We start from the raw sequence: 18,946 nt of genomic DNA, 5'->3' as shown, positions 1-18,946 counted from the left end.
AATAATCACGCAGCTTTTCCTAATAATCACATAGAAACCAAATTGGTTCAGATATTAGGAACATGTATCATCTCAATTAATTCCCATATTTTTCTAATGTGAGTTTAAGAAGAATTTTTTCATTCCAAGAACTTGAGTAGTTCTTGAGTCACCAACATAAATAAATTCTTCTTCTTCTTCTTCAACTTGGGTGTAGAACACAAAATTATGTTAGCACAAATACGCTTAGTAGCACCAAAGTCTAACATCTAATCTCTCACATTAACCATAAGATTCGCTTGAGAAATGACCACAATAATTAAATCATCCGCTTATCAAATTTATTTTTACTTAGCGGGATTATCATTTCTTCGAATCTTCTTCCACATTGAGGGATATATTATTGACTTAGTTTGACACACAAATCCATTAAACAAATAAAATATAGTATTGTCACATACCTACTAGCATGAACGCATAGATCTCGTTGTCCTCCACAACACGAGTCCGGAACCAAAATGCCCCCAAAAAAATCATTTTGAACCAAAATACTCCAACAAAAAAAAATGTTACAAAAGTACCTTTAGCGCAGTAATTTACTGCGCTAAAGCACTTCACGGAGACGGAGCCGTTAAGTGCTATAGCGCAGTATTTTACTGCGCAATAGAAATCTTTCTCTCACCTATAGCGCAGTAAAATACTGCGCTATAGGACTCCGCCATAAAACCAATCGGGTTTCACCACTGGTCCCTGCAGTGGTAAAAAAAAAAGAAGAAGTTGAAAACGCCATTGGAGGGGAACCGAGGTGGTCCCCACATCCAAAAACGTCATTTTCTATTAAATTCCATCCGGAAAGTTTAGATTCTCGGTATATTCAAGTCAAGGAACAAGATTCTGAGTTCGAATTTTGGGAAAAAGCGGCGTACAACTCGATTAAAATAACTCTACAAAAAATCTTCGATTAAGGTTTTCTACTATGAACTTTTGTTATTACTTTGTTATATACATTATATTCTAAGCATGCTTAACATTTAATCTTTGCTATTTTCCAAAAAAAAAAACAATTTTTTTTTTGTTCTTGTTCGAACTGGGAGGCTTTTGCCACTGTTCCGTTTTTTTTTTTTTTTTTGTTTAATTCATTATTTGTTAAATGTTTATGAATTGTTAATTTGTTAAATGTTTATGAATTGTTAATTTGTTATATGTTTATGAGTTGTTAATTTGTTAATTATTTATGAATTGTTAATGAATTATTATTTTGTTAATTGATTATTTGTTAAATATTGATTATGAATTTATTAGTTGTTAAATATTATTTATGAATTGAAAGAAGTTGATTGGTAATGAATTATTATGTTATTAACACTTTGTTTGGATGATTGTTATGTATTGTTTTCACATTTATTGTATTGTGTTGTATTGTATAGGACCAAATCAGTGGTTACATAAAATAGGACCTTTCGTCGTTACATAACAATAAAATTAAAGTAACAATCAAAGCAAACATTGTATTTAAACTAACAATATAATATAATACAATAGGTAACAACCATCCAAACAAGTTGTAAATGATTATGAAATGTTAATCTATATAATTTTAAAAGCATGAATATATATGTTAAATAAAAAAAGATTATCTTAAAAAGAATAGTTAAACTTCTTCTTTTCATAAATACATAAGCTAACGAAAAAAATGTAAAGTTTGTAGGAAAATATGATGTCTACGAATATACTCTTTTAGTTTAATTTTATCGTAGTTGTGTTGGCTATTTGGTCAACTAAAAATATATCACATATTCAAAATAGAGTTCCAAACAAATACTACTGCTGAATTTCGATTCCCAAACTAATTAACTTAACAAGTCTTTAACATCACATAATTCAAAAGTAATTAACTTAAAAATTTTTGCCATCACATATGTGTCCTTACTATCACATATTAAATTTACTGCATATCCCATGTTAATTATTCACAAGATATAATACTACATAATTCACATATTCCCTACAAATTATTAATTAGTTACTATAATTTATCTTTCATTTCAAGAATAATGACTAATTTAGTTTGTACAGACCGGACTCTTTCATGGATCTGAATGTTCCCCCTGGGCCCGATGTTCCCCCAACGCCTGATGCTCACCGGGGCCCGATGATCACCCGGGGCCCGCTGTTCACCCGGGGCCCGCTGATAGATCAGTATTGTCTTTGCAAGACAATCATAGGCCAGAGTTATTATGGGCCGGTACTATAGGGATATCTACTAGGCTCCGTCCCCGTAGGCTGCAGAGAGCATGGACTCTTTTACACGAGCACCCCCCCACACCCTCGCGTGTTGGAGATATTGTTTCGGGGCGGCATCTACCGTTGCGTGTCCGTTGGTCGGGTACAACATGATTGGGCGCTCATCACGGCCATGGTTGAGCGGTAGAGGCCAGAGACATATACCTTTCATCTTCGCACTGGTGAGGCCACGATTACACTTCAGGATGTGGAGGTCCTCTTTGGATTGCGGGTAGATGGAGAGCTACTACACACTCGGTACGAGCCTCCTCATGGTCAGACGTGGGCGACAGAGTTGACTAGGCTCACCTACTTCGTGCCTGATGCCGAGGGCCATATTTCGGGACAGAGTCGGGTTAAGATTAGTGCACTCTGCACTTATTTGGAGGGTCTCGATCCGGTTGACGACGGCATCCCGCAGGACGATGTTGATCGTCATGCTCGTTTTTACCTGCTTATTATATTCGGGGGCATCTTGTTCCCGAACTCATTGCGTGCTTTTGTCAGCTTATGTTATTTGATTTTCTTGGAGCAGCTGGACCGCCTGGGAAACTACAGTTAGGGTGGTGCTGTTTTGGCGTATCTTTACAGATGCCTCTGCCAAGCATCTGTTGGTGTTGTCAGAGATGTGTGTGGATTTTTTGCTCTTCTCCAGGTAATATTTTAAGTGTGCCTTCCTTTAATGTAGACAAATCTCTTGAAATGACGACTTAAAAATCGTATTTTCTAATATCGCTTACAATTATAGGCGTGGGAGAGAGTGCTGCCATTTCAGCCCGTACCTAGGCATCACCTCGAGATTGACATGCCTTATGCGAGGAGGTGGACAGCGGGTTTTGATCGGGATGTGGATACGCACCACAGTATTCTTCCATTCCGGGACCATCTTGATCACATGATGGACGATGCGGTAAAACTATTTAAATTTACATTAATAATTTAATTAAACGTCTTTTATACTTGGTGATCACTGATTTGTATTTATATGTTATGCAGCTATTTATATAGACGTTGTACGCTGCTATATTAGATGGTTTGCCGCCCTTCTGTAGGGCAGGTCAGGGGGTTTGGAGGTCGCGGTGTCCATTGATACACCTGGACATCGTAGAGGATCACATGCCCAAGCGTGTCTTACGACAGTTTGGGCATACACGGAGTATACCCCCTGACGTCCGTCATGAGCTTCGACACTACCAGCGGAACGATCGGGCTGCCGTTGATGATGATTTTCTGGCTTTCATGGATGTCTAGCTCCACCGTTGGGAGAACAGGTTGGGCACTTTAGCGGTGGTCGGCCATTAGACTCCCATTGAGCATTACATGCGCTAGTATCATCAGATCACACGCCGATTGATCGGCAACCCAGCTTTGTGTCCCCCTAGGGATGTAGGATACTCAGCACTCACGGGGCAGTACGAGGCATTGGTAAGTTTATCGTATTTAGATTTATTTAATTGCATTAATTGTTACGTTTTAACAATAAACTTTTTTTTTCTGTTGAACACAAATGCAGCTGGTGGCCGTACAGCGTTTACACATCTTGGGGTTAGAGCATATGCCTTACTATGGGTTTGCGGGGCTTGCCGCGGAGATGGTACGGATATCCGAGGATGGTATCCGGCAGGCAGACGAGATTAGGCGCAGGGAGGAGCCTGTTTCGGAGGCTGAGTATCAGGCAGCGCCAGGAGGAGGACCGGGTGCTCCAAGAGGAGGACGCCGTGCTGGCAGAGGACGCTGTGCTGCCGGAGGACGCCGTGCGCGTAGAGGACGCGGCGCTGCTGCTAGAGGACCTGGTGGTGGAGGACACCATCTCGTAGATGAGGCGGATGAAGCCGATCCCATTCCAGAGGGCGTTCACGGTCTAGTCCATCCGCAGCCGTTCCAGGCCAGTGCCAGCTCACCTGGGGACTCACCTACGTTTACGCCGGCGCTCTTACTTGCTGAGATACCCGGGTCTTCATCACAGCCGAGCCAGAATGCATACATGGAAGAGCGTGATAACGTTGATTGGGCGGCATTACGCGCTTCATTAGCTGATGAGCGGCCTGTGAGGAATTTAGAGAGAGCCAGGATTCTTGACTTCGATGAGTTTTTGATCCCGGTTAGTATTTAAAATACTTATTTGTTCCTTTAAAATTATTTATTTTAAATATATATATGTTACTCATTATTTAGTAATATTTTATATTTTAGGATTCGGCGCCAACGGGTCCACCAGAGCCACCCACTCAAGCGTTTTCTAATGGGCCTGCCGAGCCAGCGATGTCTTCCCATATGACTACCGAGCCACAGGTAAGCTTTTTATTAAAATTTGTTTTATTCAATATAAGGTCAGTATTTAATATACATATTTGATTATTTAAAGTACTTATTTTAAATATGTATGTTACTTATTATTTCATTTTTTTTTTTCATATTTTAGGATTCGGCGCCAGTAGGGGTCCACAGGAGCTACCCATTCAGGAGCATTCTCATCAGCATGCCGAGGCAGAGGTGTCTTCTCATGAGACTACCGAGGCGCATGTAAGTTTTTTTACTTAAAACTAATTTTATTCAATATAAGGTAAATATTTATTTAATTTTTATAACCTTTACTTGAACTTCGAACAGCATCTCGTCCAGGAGACTACCTCATATTCACCACCGCACCCATCTCAGGAGCCTACAGACCCATCTCAGGAGCTTACTCAGGCGCCCGTTGACACACAGGTTTGATTAAATAAATAACGTTAATGTATTCAATATAAATAAGAAATGGTACTAATTATTATATATTTTTTAGGTTCATCCTTCTGCGTCCACGGTGGCAACTCCAGACGAGGAAGAGGTCGAGTTTCCAGACCTAGCTCAGCCTGAGGTTCTGAGTGTGCCAGCGGGACTAGATCCCAAGAAGAAACACGTTCTAGTTAAGGGCGCAAGGGCTAGGGGAAGAAGAGATGATCATGACTTAGAGCGCCCGATTATTAAGAGGAAAAAGGGCTATGGAGACGATGGCGAGGGCGGTGGGGATGGTATGAGCCTTAGGCCTAGGGATAGTCTCCGGCATATTATATGTGGGACCCATTCTCGATAGTGTATATACATTAGTGTTGTACAATTTATCGTAAATATTATATATTGTTTGCATATTTATAAATATCATCTTAGTCTTAATTATTATTTATAGTTTCACATCCTAAATTGATAATAAAAAAAAAAAAGTGACACATTCGAAATAAAGTTAAGCATTAATTTAAAAATAAGACGAAACCCTAAAAAATAAATAACTTAAAGCTAATGACTACAAGTCTTCAAACAAAAAAAGATTTCGAGCACTTTTCAATCACTAAAACGACAATCCAAAGTATTGCGTATTCTTGATTTGTTGAGCCTATTTTATTAATTGTACAAATATAACTAGAGTTCTATATAAAATATTGAAGTTCCGGAATCTCAAAGCATGATCAATATACGGCTAAACTACGTAAAAAGGAGTGAAAATGTAATGTTTTGAAAAATGGCGGAGTCCTATAGCGCAGTATTTTACTGCGCTATAGCTGAGAGAAAGATTTCTATAGCGCAGTAAAATACTGCGCTATAGCATTTAGCGGCTCCGTCTCCGTGAAGTGCTTTAGCGCAGTAAATTACTACGCTAAATGTACTTTTGTAACATTTTTTTTTTTTGGAGTATTTTGTTCAAAATGATTTTTTTTGGGGCATTTTGGTTCCGGACTCTCCACAACACTGCTTTTCTTAGTACATTCCTCACCTTCGTCAGCTACAAATACCTACAAATACCTTCCGTTTAATACCCCTCAAGAACACCACCAGACCTGAACCCTTGCCCTTAGGCCAACCAACAGAATTGGAAGTCCACCCACCAGAACCACCAACGTTGAAATCCTTACCATAAGGTAGAAAATTACACTTTGCAACAGTTGCAATATAATTATTATTCCCTGATCCATTATTGAATCTCCAAATGCAAATACTGCTTTTACAACCACGTTCTTTGGTAACTACACCTTCGCTTCTTTAATTTATTTTCTATCAACTGCATTGTTTTGTTTCTTTTATTCATAAAGAACTTTTAGTACTTTCCATAAGAATGTAGTAAGAAAATATCCTTAAGATTGTTAGAAATCTTACGGAATATATGATCACGAACACTGTAAGGAACTCTTGCAAGCTTGAGGTATGTTCGAAGACACTGTCCGTAAGGATATTTCACCCGGTATGAGTGTATCCCCAAGATTCAATAAGTTCTTCTAGTACAAAACTAGGAACCAGAAACTAATAAAAATTTCATAAAATAGAAAACCCAGCATAATAAAATATAGAAAGAAGAAATTTATCTTTTATCTCATATCCCCTCCGCACAAAATGGTTGGGACTATATATGATGGTAGAAGAACCAACCAAGTGGTAAAATACAGCCATCTTAATAATATTGAATACGTCCAATTCTTAAAAGCATAGCAATGATCATTCAAGACACAGTAAAGCCCATTCAAAACAATTTAAATCATCTGTTATATTTTGCAAGACTTTGAATTCAATGACCAATCAAATGGTCTGTTAAGCTTTAAAACCAACGTTATAGTATTACCAAATTATTAGCATATTAAAGAGCCATTAACTAAATATTAATGAAACTAGCTATTAGTAAAAGTATTTCTTTTTGAGATATTCAAATTATTTTTACAACATTTATTGGCTCCTACCTTTTGCTGTGTCGGTTTTTTTGGTGTCGTAGGGGAGGGATCGACCTTTCTAACACATATTCAGTCGTACCGGCATGGCCCCACTGATTTGTTTTCGATCGGAGCATCAAGCATTTTGTCAATCCCCTTCTCTTTGCAACAGCCTAATACAAGTGATGATTCTGAAATTCGACACTAAGAGCCCGTTTGGATTGGCTTATAAGTTGGTCAAACCAGCTTATAAGCTAGTTTTAACTTATTTGAATGTTTGACAAAAATAGAAAATAACTTAAATTAAGAGCCCATTTAGATTGGCTGATAAGTTGGTCAAACTATCTTATAAGCCATTTTTAACTTATTTGGGTGTTTGGTAAAACATCTTAAATTAAGTTAAAAAGTACTTAAAATAAATCAAAAACCAAGAAGTTGTTCAACTCCAACTTATTTTTTTCCGCTTAAAAGTCATTTTGGTTTGACCAACAATTTTACCCTTTTATACCTTATATTTTCTGTTAATTCCAATACTACCCTTACTTCTAAAAACCCTTTAAGCACTTTTATCCAAACACGTAACTACTTATTTATAAAATAACTTTCAGCATTTAAAAAGTACTTTAAGCACTTATGCTTAAAAGCCACTTTTTTCAGCTAATCCAAACAAGCTCTAAGTTAAAAAGTGCTTAAAATAAGCCAAAATTAAGAAGTTGCTCAACCCCAACTTTTTTTTTGGGGGGGCTTAAAAGCCATTTTGGTTTGACCAACAACTTTACCCTTTTATCCCTTATATTTTCTGTTAATTCCAATACTACCCTTACTTCTAAAAACTCTTTAATCACTTTTATCCAAACACGTAACTACTTATTTATAAAATAATTTTCAGCACTTAAAAGTACTTTAAGCACTCACTAACATGTTACCTTGTATTTGGTATATCCGCTATATAGTTAGGACAGATCTCCATAATAATTGGAATATTCAAGTGTAAGGGCTCGTTTGGTATGATGGATTAGGAAAAATAATCCTGGGATAAAAATTTAGTGCCGCCTTATCCCACATTTGGTTGAAATAAAAACTCGGAATAACTAATCCCGGGATTATAGTATTTTTTTATCCCACATTGAGGGTGGAATAATAATCCCGGGATAACTTGTTTTCTAACCAAACGAGCCCTAAGTTCTTGCATAATTTGCGGTTTTTCATATTTCTAACTTTTTGCTTTAAATGCTACTCACCGAATATAATACTATGGGAAATACCAGTTGTTGAGCGCTGACCTTTCATCCAGTGGACGTGCCGGAGTGGTTATCGGGCATGACTAGAAATCATGTGGGCTCTGCCCGCGCAGGTTCGAATCCTGCCGTTCACGCACCTTTTGTCTGTTTTTAATTTTATCTTTTTGAAGCTAACTATCCTCAATTTCATATGATAGACTTCACTAATTTAGAATTTAAAGTTTATAGATAATGCTAATTATCCTCAATTTCATATAATAGATTTCACTAATTCAAAGTTTATAGATTTCTATAAATTTCACTAATTTAAAGTTTATAGATTTTTACAACGAGGCTGCATGAATTCTTAATTTTCACTTTGATAGTTTGTTTGACAAAGATTAATTTTTTCCAAAAAGTGATTATTTTTTTTCCGAACAAATTCTTATTTTAAAAAAGTGAGGTATTTGACCAAGCTTTTGAGAGAAAATAAATGTTTCTACTGAGTAGCAGAAGCTAAATAAAATAGCCTCTGCCCAAAAATACTTTTTGAAAAGCTCTTTTGAAAAAAATACGCTTAAAAACACTTTTTAAAAGTTTGGTCAAATACTAATTGCTGCTCAAAAGTGTTTTTTAATTTAATCGGTCAAACATAAACTGCTTTTCGCCAAAAGTACTTTTTTGAAAAGCATTTTTGAGAAAAAAAAACTTTTTTCTCAAAAAAATTAATTGTCAGAATAAGCTGATTTTAGAAGCTTGATCAAACAAGCTATGAACCTGCCACTGCTTCACTATATGTTTGCAAGGGTTTTTAACTTTATCTTCGTTTGCTATTAGAAGTTGTTTACTAACTTGAAACATAATAAGGCGACAATAATTAGTCTATTGTATATGCTTATAAACTGTATCTCTAGGTATATAAATAATATATTTGCTATATTGCTTTATCAGATAACATATAAGTAGGGTGGGCATTCGGTTCTTCGGTTCGGTTTTATCGAACTTCGATTTGGTTATTTCGATTTCGGTTTTTTGAAGATGGATACCGAACCACTAGTTCGGTTCGGTTCTTTCGGTTTCGGTTTTTTGAAGTTTGGTTCGGTTCGGTTTCGGTTTTTTCAATTCGTTTTTTTTATATGATATTAGAAGCGATTCCATTTACACTAATTCATATTCTCAAAAGCAACAAAACATAAAACTGACAAATTAAAATCAAAATCAAACAAACAGGATACACAAGAATAGAAAACCATAACAATAATATATGATTACTAGGTGTTATATACATACAGTAAGAATAATTAAGAAAACACATAAAGGACATACATTAATCCTAAAGACACATCCTAGTCACATTTCTTTGTTAAAGATATTTGATTTTCTCAATTGAAGTGGAAAATCAGGGATACAAAAGCAAAAGAGGGCTTGTTACAATTAGGTTTTTTTTGGCTTAATCTTAATGGGCGTGGTCTATTTTAATTTTTTTGGGTAATGTATTAAATTTTGGTTCTTCAGTTCGGTTTCGTCAAAGTTCAGTTCGGCTATTTCGGTTTTGGTTTTTTGAAGGTGGACACCGAATACCGAACCAAACTAGTTCGGTTCGGTTCGGTTCGGTTCAATTTTTCGATTTTCAGTATTTAAGCCCAGCCCTACATATAAATACCATTTTTGAACGATTACATTCTAAGGATAGACATATGGTAATTTTATGAAAAAACAGGAAATAAATGTTTGACATTTGGTTATTATTGAAGCTTTGTGAACTAAGTTACCTGGTGAATGAAGGTTTTTGGCTAATTGTTTCAAAGGTTTCTTGCTTTTGGAGCCATGGACTTAAAATTGTACAGTGCACTTATAATGAATTAGTAGTTTGAACCTCATTTTTATTAATGTAGCTTGGAAAGCATATGCGTTATCGTCCTCGAATTCATGAGATGAAATAGAACAAATACAACCTCGAGAGCATTTTACTCGCAAATATCTCTACCTTGAAGATGAGAAAAATAACCCCTCCCCCCCCCCCCCCCCCACCCTCCCACACACACACACACACAAAAAAAAAAAAAAAAAAAAAAAAAAACTCAAAGATCTCCTTAGGTTAAAAAAAATGTTTCATGTGATTGAAATTTCTTTTCATGGCTAATTGCTTCCGTATAGGAATGAATGGAAATGATCATGGGGTAATAACCTATTTCGCCAAATTTTCAAAATTTACTTATTTTTAAAAATAATTTTTATCAAAAGTACTTTAAGAGATCAACAGTTGTATTTAACTAATATCAAAACTAATATTTGAGCAACATTTTGTGTTTACTCAAGTTTTCAAAAGTGTTTCCGGAAAAATCAATTTTCTTAGATTCTGGAAAACAACTTCTGTTACTACTTAAAAACACTTATTTTGTGAAATAAAAATTTAGTTAAACACCTCAACTCTTTAAAATAAAGAATTTTAACTTGACGAAACAGGTTATAAATATATACCCAATCTGAAACATAGCTGGGGAGAAAATATTTTTTATCAAAAGTACTTTAAGAGATCAACAGTTGTATTTAACTAATATCAAAACTAATATTTGAGCAACATTTTGTGTTTAACTCAAGTTTTCAAAAGTGTTTCCGGAAAAATCAATTTTCTTAGATTCTGGAAAACTAACTTCTGTTACTATTTAAAAGCACTTATTTTGTGAAATAAAAATTTAGTTAAACACCTCAACTCTTTAAAATAAAGAATTTTAACTTGACGAAACAGGTTATAAATATATACCCAATCTGAAACATGACGAAACAGGTTATAAATATATACCCAATCTGAAACATAGCTGGGGAGAAAATAATAAAATGAATCGTCGACAGCAGGATTCGAACCTGCGCAGGCAAAGCCCAACAGATTTCGAGTCTGTCTCCTTAACCACTCGGACATATCGACTTTGTTCATGCTAATTTGCTTTGTTACTTTCTTGATCTATGATTAGTTGACTCAAAGACTCGAATCACACATCAATGTGAAGGTCGGAAGGATAGACACAAGATAATTTTTTTTTTTTTTTTTTTAGAAAACATAAAATTTGGAGTATTAGATATATTGGTAGTTGAAACATGTAGTATGGAACTAAAGTTAGAATGATTGTAAAGTCGTAACCATCAGAGGCGGTAGCGAAAATACTCTTCTATTTTTAATGAGAGGATTGTCTTTGGTAGGGAACATTTTATCACAACTGAGAATTTTCAACGCGAATTCAAATTAATCGAGTTCTAAAATGGATATCAGAAATCAAGTGGGAAACAAAAAAAACTTGTTTTATGGGTTCAACTGAATTCATCAACTCCAGCTTAAACTATGTACTTATATGCAAAAAAGATTAAAAATAGTATATAAATAAGATTACCTCATTCTAAAGTCACTGAATTTAGATCTTGAATTCTTCTATATAGTTGCTAAAATGCAGACTCAAGACGTGGCTGCTTTCATGTAGACAACTTACAAATATCCATATACTTTCTATTCCCACATCCCACTTATATCAGATTCTCATACTATTACAATTTACAACATTTCCTATAAACAGCTGATTAGAGAACTGAACACCTTCATTATCATCCAAATATGATACATATTTTACAGATACATTCACCAACTCATCATTTCATAAAAAGAACCAGCATCAAGGAGCTCTATATTATGCAGATACAGATGCAGCCAGCTTAGCACGGCTTGCCCGTGATGTGATAGTTGAACTTATAGTGGATGACTCGGATATTGCTGACTGCTTTAAACAGAAAGGATTAAATTTCCTTCCCATTTTAATGACACTGGAAGATGAGCTGCAACCAGGGATTGGAGCAGTTCCTTTGTAAGCTTTGCATATGTAGCTTATGAAGTTCGTGTAGTCCTGCAACAATGAAAAATTAACATTGTCATCGCACGAGAAGAAAAATACTTTTCGGGCCTGACAGTACTCCTTTGGACTATGTTGCTCAGACTCACTGAAAAAAACTGCAGCACCCATGTTGGATCCTCCAATAATGCACTACTTTTAGAGGATCCAACATGCACCTGGCAGCATTTTTGAAGATTCGGGCAACAGAGCCTTTGGATTGTCTGACGCGACACCATAACTGGTGATCACGACCATCACCTACAGAACTTCCAACCCCCCCCCCCCCCCCCCCCCCCACAAATCGTACAAAACAAAATTCTGGGAAGCACGGAGATATAGAAAAGACTTTTGAGGAACTCTTGATAGCAAGAGGCAAATTTCAGAGGTAAAGTGAATTAAAATTGTTAATCTCCAAAAGATGCCTCGTCGGTTAGGGATTTTTGATGGAAAAATCGTAGGAAACGTTACTGACGAGCCAAATCCAACGGAAATTGGCGATTTCTGGTAGTAATTTTTTGCTGGCACTTTCTTATAGTTATGAAATATTTATCCAGGGCAATGCTAGGAAGGGACTACAACACTAGATAATGAACAATGCAAGTTCTGAAATATAGAGGAGAAAGAAACCTACATCATAGAGTGGTTGGCCATCAACAACAACCCATGGCACATATTTATGTGGAGGTTGAAGGGCACTTGTCTCTGCCGCGTAACGTAGTTCAAGCTGCACATAAGATTCAAGTAATTCACACAACATCAGATATATTACTACTATAAGACAGAAACCATCATACCAAATAAAATTTGTTCAATTAGAGTTCTTTGCATATCAAGTTCGCTTCTCATAAGCTCCAAATCTATTTTTTTATTTTTGTCGGATACCAAGCCAAACAAATGGATGCTGAGGAGAGAGGACTGTGGTTCCAATTATCACTAGATAATTCCATTAATCTCATTCTAAACGAGTAACTTAATTACCTTTTGATCTCAGCTTAGCACGAAATGAGGAATACTTTGTTTTTTTATTAGAAATTTCTAAAGTACTTGTACCACTATATCAACATTTTCATCTTGAACTTCTTCACTAATATGATTCACCTCCCCTCTTTATTTTACTCCCATGAGTCATGAGAATAGGGTTACAGTTTAACTAGCAAGCGTCCACATCTCCTAGGCCCTAGCGCAAAGAATTTCTTTACCTAAATTTCAAAGCATTAGCCACTTGGATAACCCAAAAAGAATAAAAAGGGGACCTCAACAATGAACTTTAGAACACAGAGGCAGATCATCAATCAAAGGGCACAAAAACATGGCAAAAGTCACCTTAGACCGTACTTTTTTCCTTATTCTGAACGGTTTTCCATTGTTAAAATATTGATGGCCTTCTCCATTTATTCTCGCTGATTACCATATCACGGTATCTGTTGTTATTCCTATAATTTACCGTGAACATTGTTTTTGGTGTGTTATTTTTCCCAACAAATTGAAGGGCATGTCCACAACAGAAAAAGAAGAGCTACTTCCGAAATGGGTGGAGCTATAACTATTACTATGATAATGAAGCAAGACATTACAGAGACTACTTCACTTTGCTTTCATTTCTTTTCTTGTTTATGACTGTATATTTAACCTTATATTCGTGAAAAAACACTTTAAAATTCATCTACTTCTGTAGAGATAGATTCATATCGGAAACAGCACCTCCCAAGGTAGGGGTAAGGTCTGCGTACACTCCACCCTCCCCAGACCCCACTTTGTGGGATTTCATTGGGTACGTTGTTTTTGTTTGTATAGACAGATTCATAACTCTCCTCCTCTTCAAAGCTAGCTAGTATGTTCAGGAATGTGTATCTGCTTGCAGAACAATAGTTCGTTCGAAGAAATTCCTCTTTTTCATATTCTTATATTCAACATTTATTAAGCATATAGTGCAAAAATGAGAAACAAAAGATCTGAAATTTGCTAAAGTCCAAAATGAAATCAATCAAGAGAACTTACCTCTTTCCCTCTCTCACTGCAAACACAATCAGTAACGAGCTTTGCCTTCAAATGCAGTTTTTTGAAACATGTTTCCCACTGGGTATAATTCTCATTGTAGATCAAACTTTCCACACAGTAAATGAAAGGAAAGTGTTCATTCTGCATCAAAACGTCCCATAAAAATGCAACTACAATTTTGCATAGTCACGAAATCATTTTTTCATAACTGAGTTATGTGTAAATTGCTCAAAAAATACAGATGACCAGAAAGTGGAATTTTAACTAGCAGCTTACCAAATCTGGCCAGGCATCAAGAGCACAAGCCTCTACAGTGTCCAGTAAACATTCAGCTGGACCATGCTGCAACAGTAACAAACAGAACTTCATAAATGTTTAACTGTGCTTGATATTATTCTTATGTATAAGAACCACAATATATCTTAAGTGAGTCAAAGTATAGCCCAAATATGGATGTAGGTCCAGTGGGCAAATCCAACAATGGGTTGCGAGTTTGGCAGAACCCAATGTTTTGGGATCTAACTGTATACATATGTGCAATTGACACTCCTTCGGAGGAAAATTATACTGGGCAGATGCATGTTGTTTAATGTGTGTGTATATTATATGTTAAATCACTTTCGCTTATGTTTGAGGGTACGTTAACGTAGTCCCTTAAGTATGCTCTAAGCGGTTTTGGTCCTTTAATTTGTCAAAGGTTAACACTTTTGGTCTCTGTCAACACTTTATGTTCGTTAGATTTGACGGAACTGTGGAAAAAGAATTTATTCTTAAACCTCAGGAAAGTCTCATCAAATTCTAAAAAAATGAAACACAACAAACTGCACTAGACACAAAAGAAAATAGCCCCAAATACACCTCAAAAAGCTGCACCAAACTCTAGAAATAGACCGAAAATAGCAGAAACTACAAAAATTGTGCCTCCAACTGTTAGTCCCGCTAAATTCCTGCTCATTTTTCCGCAATTAACGAATACAAATTGTTAAATATTCAGAGATCAAAAATTTTAACTTTTGACAAGCTTTTTTTTTTTTTAAATTCTTTTTATATCTTTTTTTAAACTTTTGACAAACTTTAAAAGACCTAAACCGCTCAGAGCATACTTAAGGGACTACTTTGAACCTACCCTCAAACATAAAGACCATTTTTGTCATTTTGTCCCCAAAAATGGATGTCGCTCCGGTGAGCAAATCCAACAATGGGTTCGTGAGTTCGGTAAAACCCAATGTTTTAGGATCGAACCTTATACGTACGTGCATAAAAGTAAGTAAAGCCACTCTCTCAACTAAGAACCTACAAGTTTAAATTCTGGGTCCGCCGCTTTTAATCCTTTTCAGCTAGTGCGAGTTAACTCACTATGTTTCTTTTCAACCACAATACTTAACAACAACAACATACCCAGTGTAATCCCACAAGTGGGGTCTGAGGAGAGTAGAATGTATGCTAACCTAACCCCTACTTGTGAAGGTAGCAGGGGCGGACCCACCCTAGTAGGAGGGGTCGCGTGTCCCCCCTAACCTCGGGAATACCCTATACATATATGATGTATATACCTTAAGGAATGTATATGTATTTAAAAGGACCCCTGAGAGATATCCATTGCTTTGGTGCATTTGGCTGTTGTGCCCCTTAGGTCCTTATATGACACCTAGGTTTGAGTCTCGCTTGCAGCATCTTTATTTCCATTTTTTTTTTTTTTGAGTTTGTTTTGTTTCCGTTCTAAACCTATTTTCGTTTCTTCCAATTTTGAAGTTTATACTTTATACTACTACTTTACCAATAAGTTAGCATAATTATTAAATTTTTAGAGTGTTGCACCCCAAACTTTCACATAATAAGTGACATATGTATATTAAGGCAGTGGTCATTGGTGCCCCTCTGCGACAAAATCCTGTATCTGCCTCCGGAAGGTAGGGAGGTTATTTCCGAAGACCCCCAGCTCAAGGAAAGGTGAAAAAAGAAGCAGAATCAACAACAAGATAAAAAGATAATCGAAGCGATAGGAACAACCGGTAATAATACTAAATATCTGGTATAGAAAAGAAAAAAAAAGACTATTATTGGAATACCTGGCATTTGAAGGTGTTATTGGCTAGAATCTTTGTATTGCCCCATGGAACAAGTTTAAGATCAACAATATCAATTATCCCATTCTTGAAAATCTTAGGTAAATAATTAACAATGAAACTACAACAGCCAGGACAGAGGCTTTCATAATATAAAGCCAAGGTCACTTTCTGCTCGCAAGAAATGGGAGAAAATTGGATAAAGCATAGGAAGCAAACTAGGAAAAATGATACACTTTTTTGCAAAGAAAATCCCATTTTGAGACGAGGAATTTGGGGGGGAAACTTGGTTTTTGACTTTCTGGAGATTGAGCTAATGGAATCATTATTATATCCAAAGCCAGAAAAGATCAACTTGCATGTATAATAATTTTACACGCAATTCATGGAATAATGTGATTACTAGCTGTCTTTTATATGAATAAACAAATTTCCAGGTGATTATATTTTACGTAAAAGCTAATTTAGACCGAGTGACAAATAAGCCAAAAAGTGAAGCTTGGGATCAAATTAATCCGTTAAATAAAAAAGTGACAGAAATATTTTTTGCTCACAAAATTACAATATAAGTTAACACTAATTGGCACTAATTTTGCGCGCAATAGGAACTACCTTTTGCTGACCGGTGCCTTTCCCATCAAACTCTAAGAGCTCCATTATTTTTTATTTGTTTGGTTTATCCTATTTTCTTCACTTCCAGGACCCATGTATGCCCCTCAAGTTGATGCTACATTGGAAATGAATTATATGATTTTGTTGTTTTTTGTTGTAGGGCCAAAACTACCCCACTTTAGCCGTGTGGAAATAATTATTTATATTTTCAGTTCTTTTATGGATAATTTGCCATTGTGTGGTAATAATTTTTAGGTATGGTATTATTTTTTTAATGACAATTAGTGATCTTAGTTTTTATTATCGTTTATTAATAACTCGTGCGATGTTCTAAAGTAATTATGAAAAAATCTCAACATATTCGAAATAAAATACTACCTTGACTAAGATAATAAAGACTAAAATAACTAATGCTTTGACTAATATTTCTTTATTCTTTGAATATGTTACAATTTAGAGCCTATAGGTCCATGTAGTGTAACATATTTTGAGCTCAAATTGTAACATATTCAAAGAATAAAAAAATATTAGTCAAGGCATTAGTTATTTTAATCTTTATTATTTTAATTAAGGCATTACTTTATTTCGAATATGTTGAGATTATATTTTTTGTAAAAGCTAATTTAGACCGTGTCGGCAACTTAAATAACCTAAAAAATAAGACTAGAGACCAAAATAACTCATTAAATAAAAAAGTGACAGAAGTATCTTTTCCGCACAAAATTCTAATTTTGTGGGCAATAGGGTGCCTTTCCCATCAAACTCTAAGAGCTCCATTATTTTTATTTGTCTGGTTATCCTATTTTCTTCACTTCCAGGACCCATGTATGCCCCTCAAGTTGATGCTACATTGGAAATGAATTATATGATTTTGTTGTTTTTTGTTGTAGGGCCAACCCTACCCCACTTTAGCCGTCTGGAAATAATTGTTTATATTTTCAGTTCTTTTATGGATAATTTGCGACTGTGTGGTAATAATTTTTAGGTATGGTATTATTTTTTTAATGACAATTAATTATCTTAATTTTTATTATCATTTATTAATAACTCGTACGACGTTCTAAAGTAATTATGAAAAAATCTCAACATATTCGAAATAAAATAATGCCTTGAATAAGATAATAAAGACTAAAATAACTAATGTCTTGACTAATATTTCTTTATTCTTTGAATATGTTACAATTTAGAGCCTACAGGTCCATGCAGTGTAACATATTTTGAGCTCAAATTGTAACATATTCAAAGAATAAAAAAATATTAATCAGGGCATTAGTTATTTTAATTTTTATTATCTTAATTAAGGCATTATTTTATTTTAAATATGTCGAGATTATATTTTATGTAAAAGCTAATTTAGACCGAGTGGCACTTAAATAACTCAAAAAGTGAGACTTAAAACCAAAATAATTCATTAAATAAAAAAGTGATAGAAATACCTTAACTCGTATTGCGCGCTAATTTTATGCGCAATAGGAATTACCTTTTGCTAACAGGTACCTTTCCCATCAAACTCTATGAGCTCCTTTATTTTTTATTTGTTTGGTTTATCCTATTTTCTTCACTTCCAGGACCCACGTATGCCCCTCAAGTTGATGCTACATTGGAAATGAATTATATGATTTTGTTGTTTTTTGTTGTAGGGCCAAAACTACCCCACTTTAGCCGTGTGGAAATAATTATTTATATTTTCAGTTCTTTTGTGGATAATTTGCGATTGTGTGGTAATAATTTTTAGATATGGTATTATTTTTTTAATAACAATTAGTTATCTTAGTTTTTATTATCGTTTATTAATAACTCATGCGACGTTCTAAAGTAATTATGAAAAAATTTCAATTCAATGCAATTGATCCTAATGGGACAAAATCTGGAAAAAAAAATCGATTGGAATAAAAGAAATCAGTAAAAAAAAATCTCGCTGGTCACATAAATTAATCACCGAATTGGAACAACAATTGGGTGAATTTAAAGAGGGCGCATCACTGGATCATCAAATTCGTTCAAGAAAAGCCAGACGTGTTCTTTTGAAGTAGATACCTGAATACCAAGTATAGCTCGTAACAATTATCTTCCGGGGCATACGACGATTCTTTCACGACCTGGGGTGTTAATTTACCGACTAAAATATCACCCGTCTCTACCCAAGATCCCAGCATCACAATTCCATTTTTGTGTACGGCTTGGAGGGAGATCTTTCATATCTTTCGAGATCCACTCTACAATATGGGGTAAAAAAG

General features: G+C 35.3%; 1 protein-coding gene and 2 non-coding genes across 3 annotated transcripts; 1 reads left to right on the top strand and 2 right to left on the bottom strand.

The window, feature by feature from the left end:
- The first annotated feature begins 8,228 nt into the window (after positions 1–8,228).
- Positions 8,229–8,310, top strand: TRNAS-AGA (transfer RNA serine (anticodon AGA)). The gene has a single exon. It is a non-coding gene; the product is annotated as a tRNA-Ser (tRNA).
- Positions 8,311–10,999: 2,689 nt separating this feature from the next.
- Positions 11,000–11,081, bottom strand: TRNAS-CGA (transfer RNA serine (anticodon CGA)). The gene has a single exon. It is a non-coding gene; the product is annotated as a tRNA-Ser (tRNA).
- Positions 11,082–11,561: 480 nt separating this feature from the next.
- Positions 11,562–16,559, bottom strand: LOC132605788 (gamma-interferon-responsive lysosomal thiol protein-like). The gene is made up of 5 exons (XM_060319023.1): positions 16,101–16,559; positions 14,308–14,373; positions 14,032–14,172; positions 12,665–12,757; positions 11,562–12,045 (listed from the first exon to the last, which is right to left on the bottom strand). Exons 1-5 carry the CDS (start codon positions 16,353–16,355, stop codon positions 11,833–11,835), a joined length of 768 nt encoding a protein of 255 aa, XP_060175006.1. The 5' UTR covers positions 16,356–16,559; the 3' UTR covers positions 11,562–11,832.
- Between the last annotated feature and the right edge of the window lie 2,387 nt (positions 16,560–18,946).

Source organism: Lycium barbarum, chromosome 8, assembly GCF_019175385.1.
Source record: "Lycium barbarum isolate Lr01 chromosome 8, ASM1917538v2, whole genome shotgun sequence".
In the NCBI taxonomy this organism is placed as follows: Eukaryota; Viridiplantae; Streptophyta; class Magnoliopsida; order Solanales; family Solanaceae; genus Lycium; species Lycium barbarum.
Note: the sequence above shows the minus strand (reverse complement) of the source record. Positions and strands in the feature narration are given on the sequence as shown.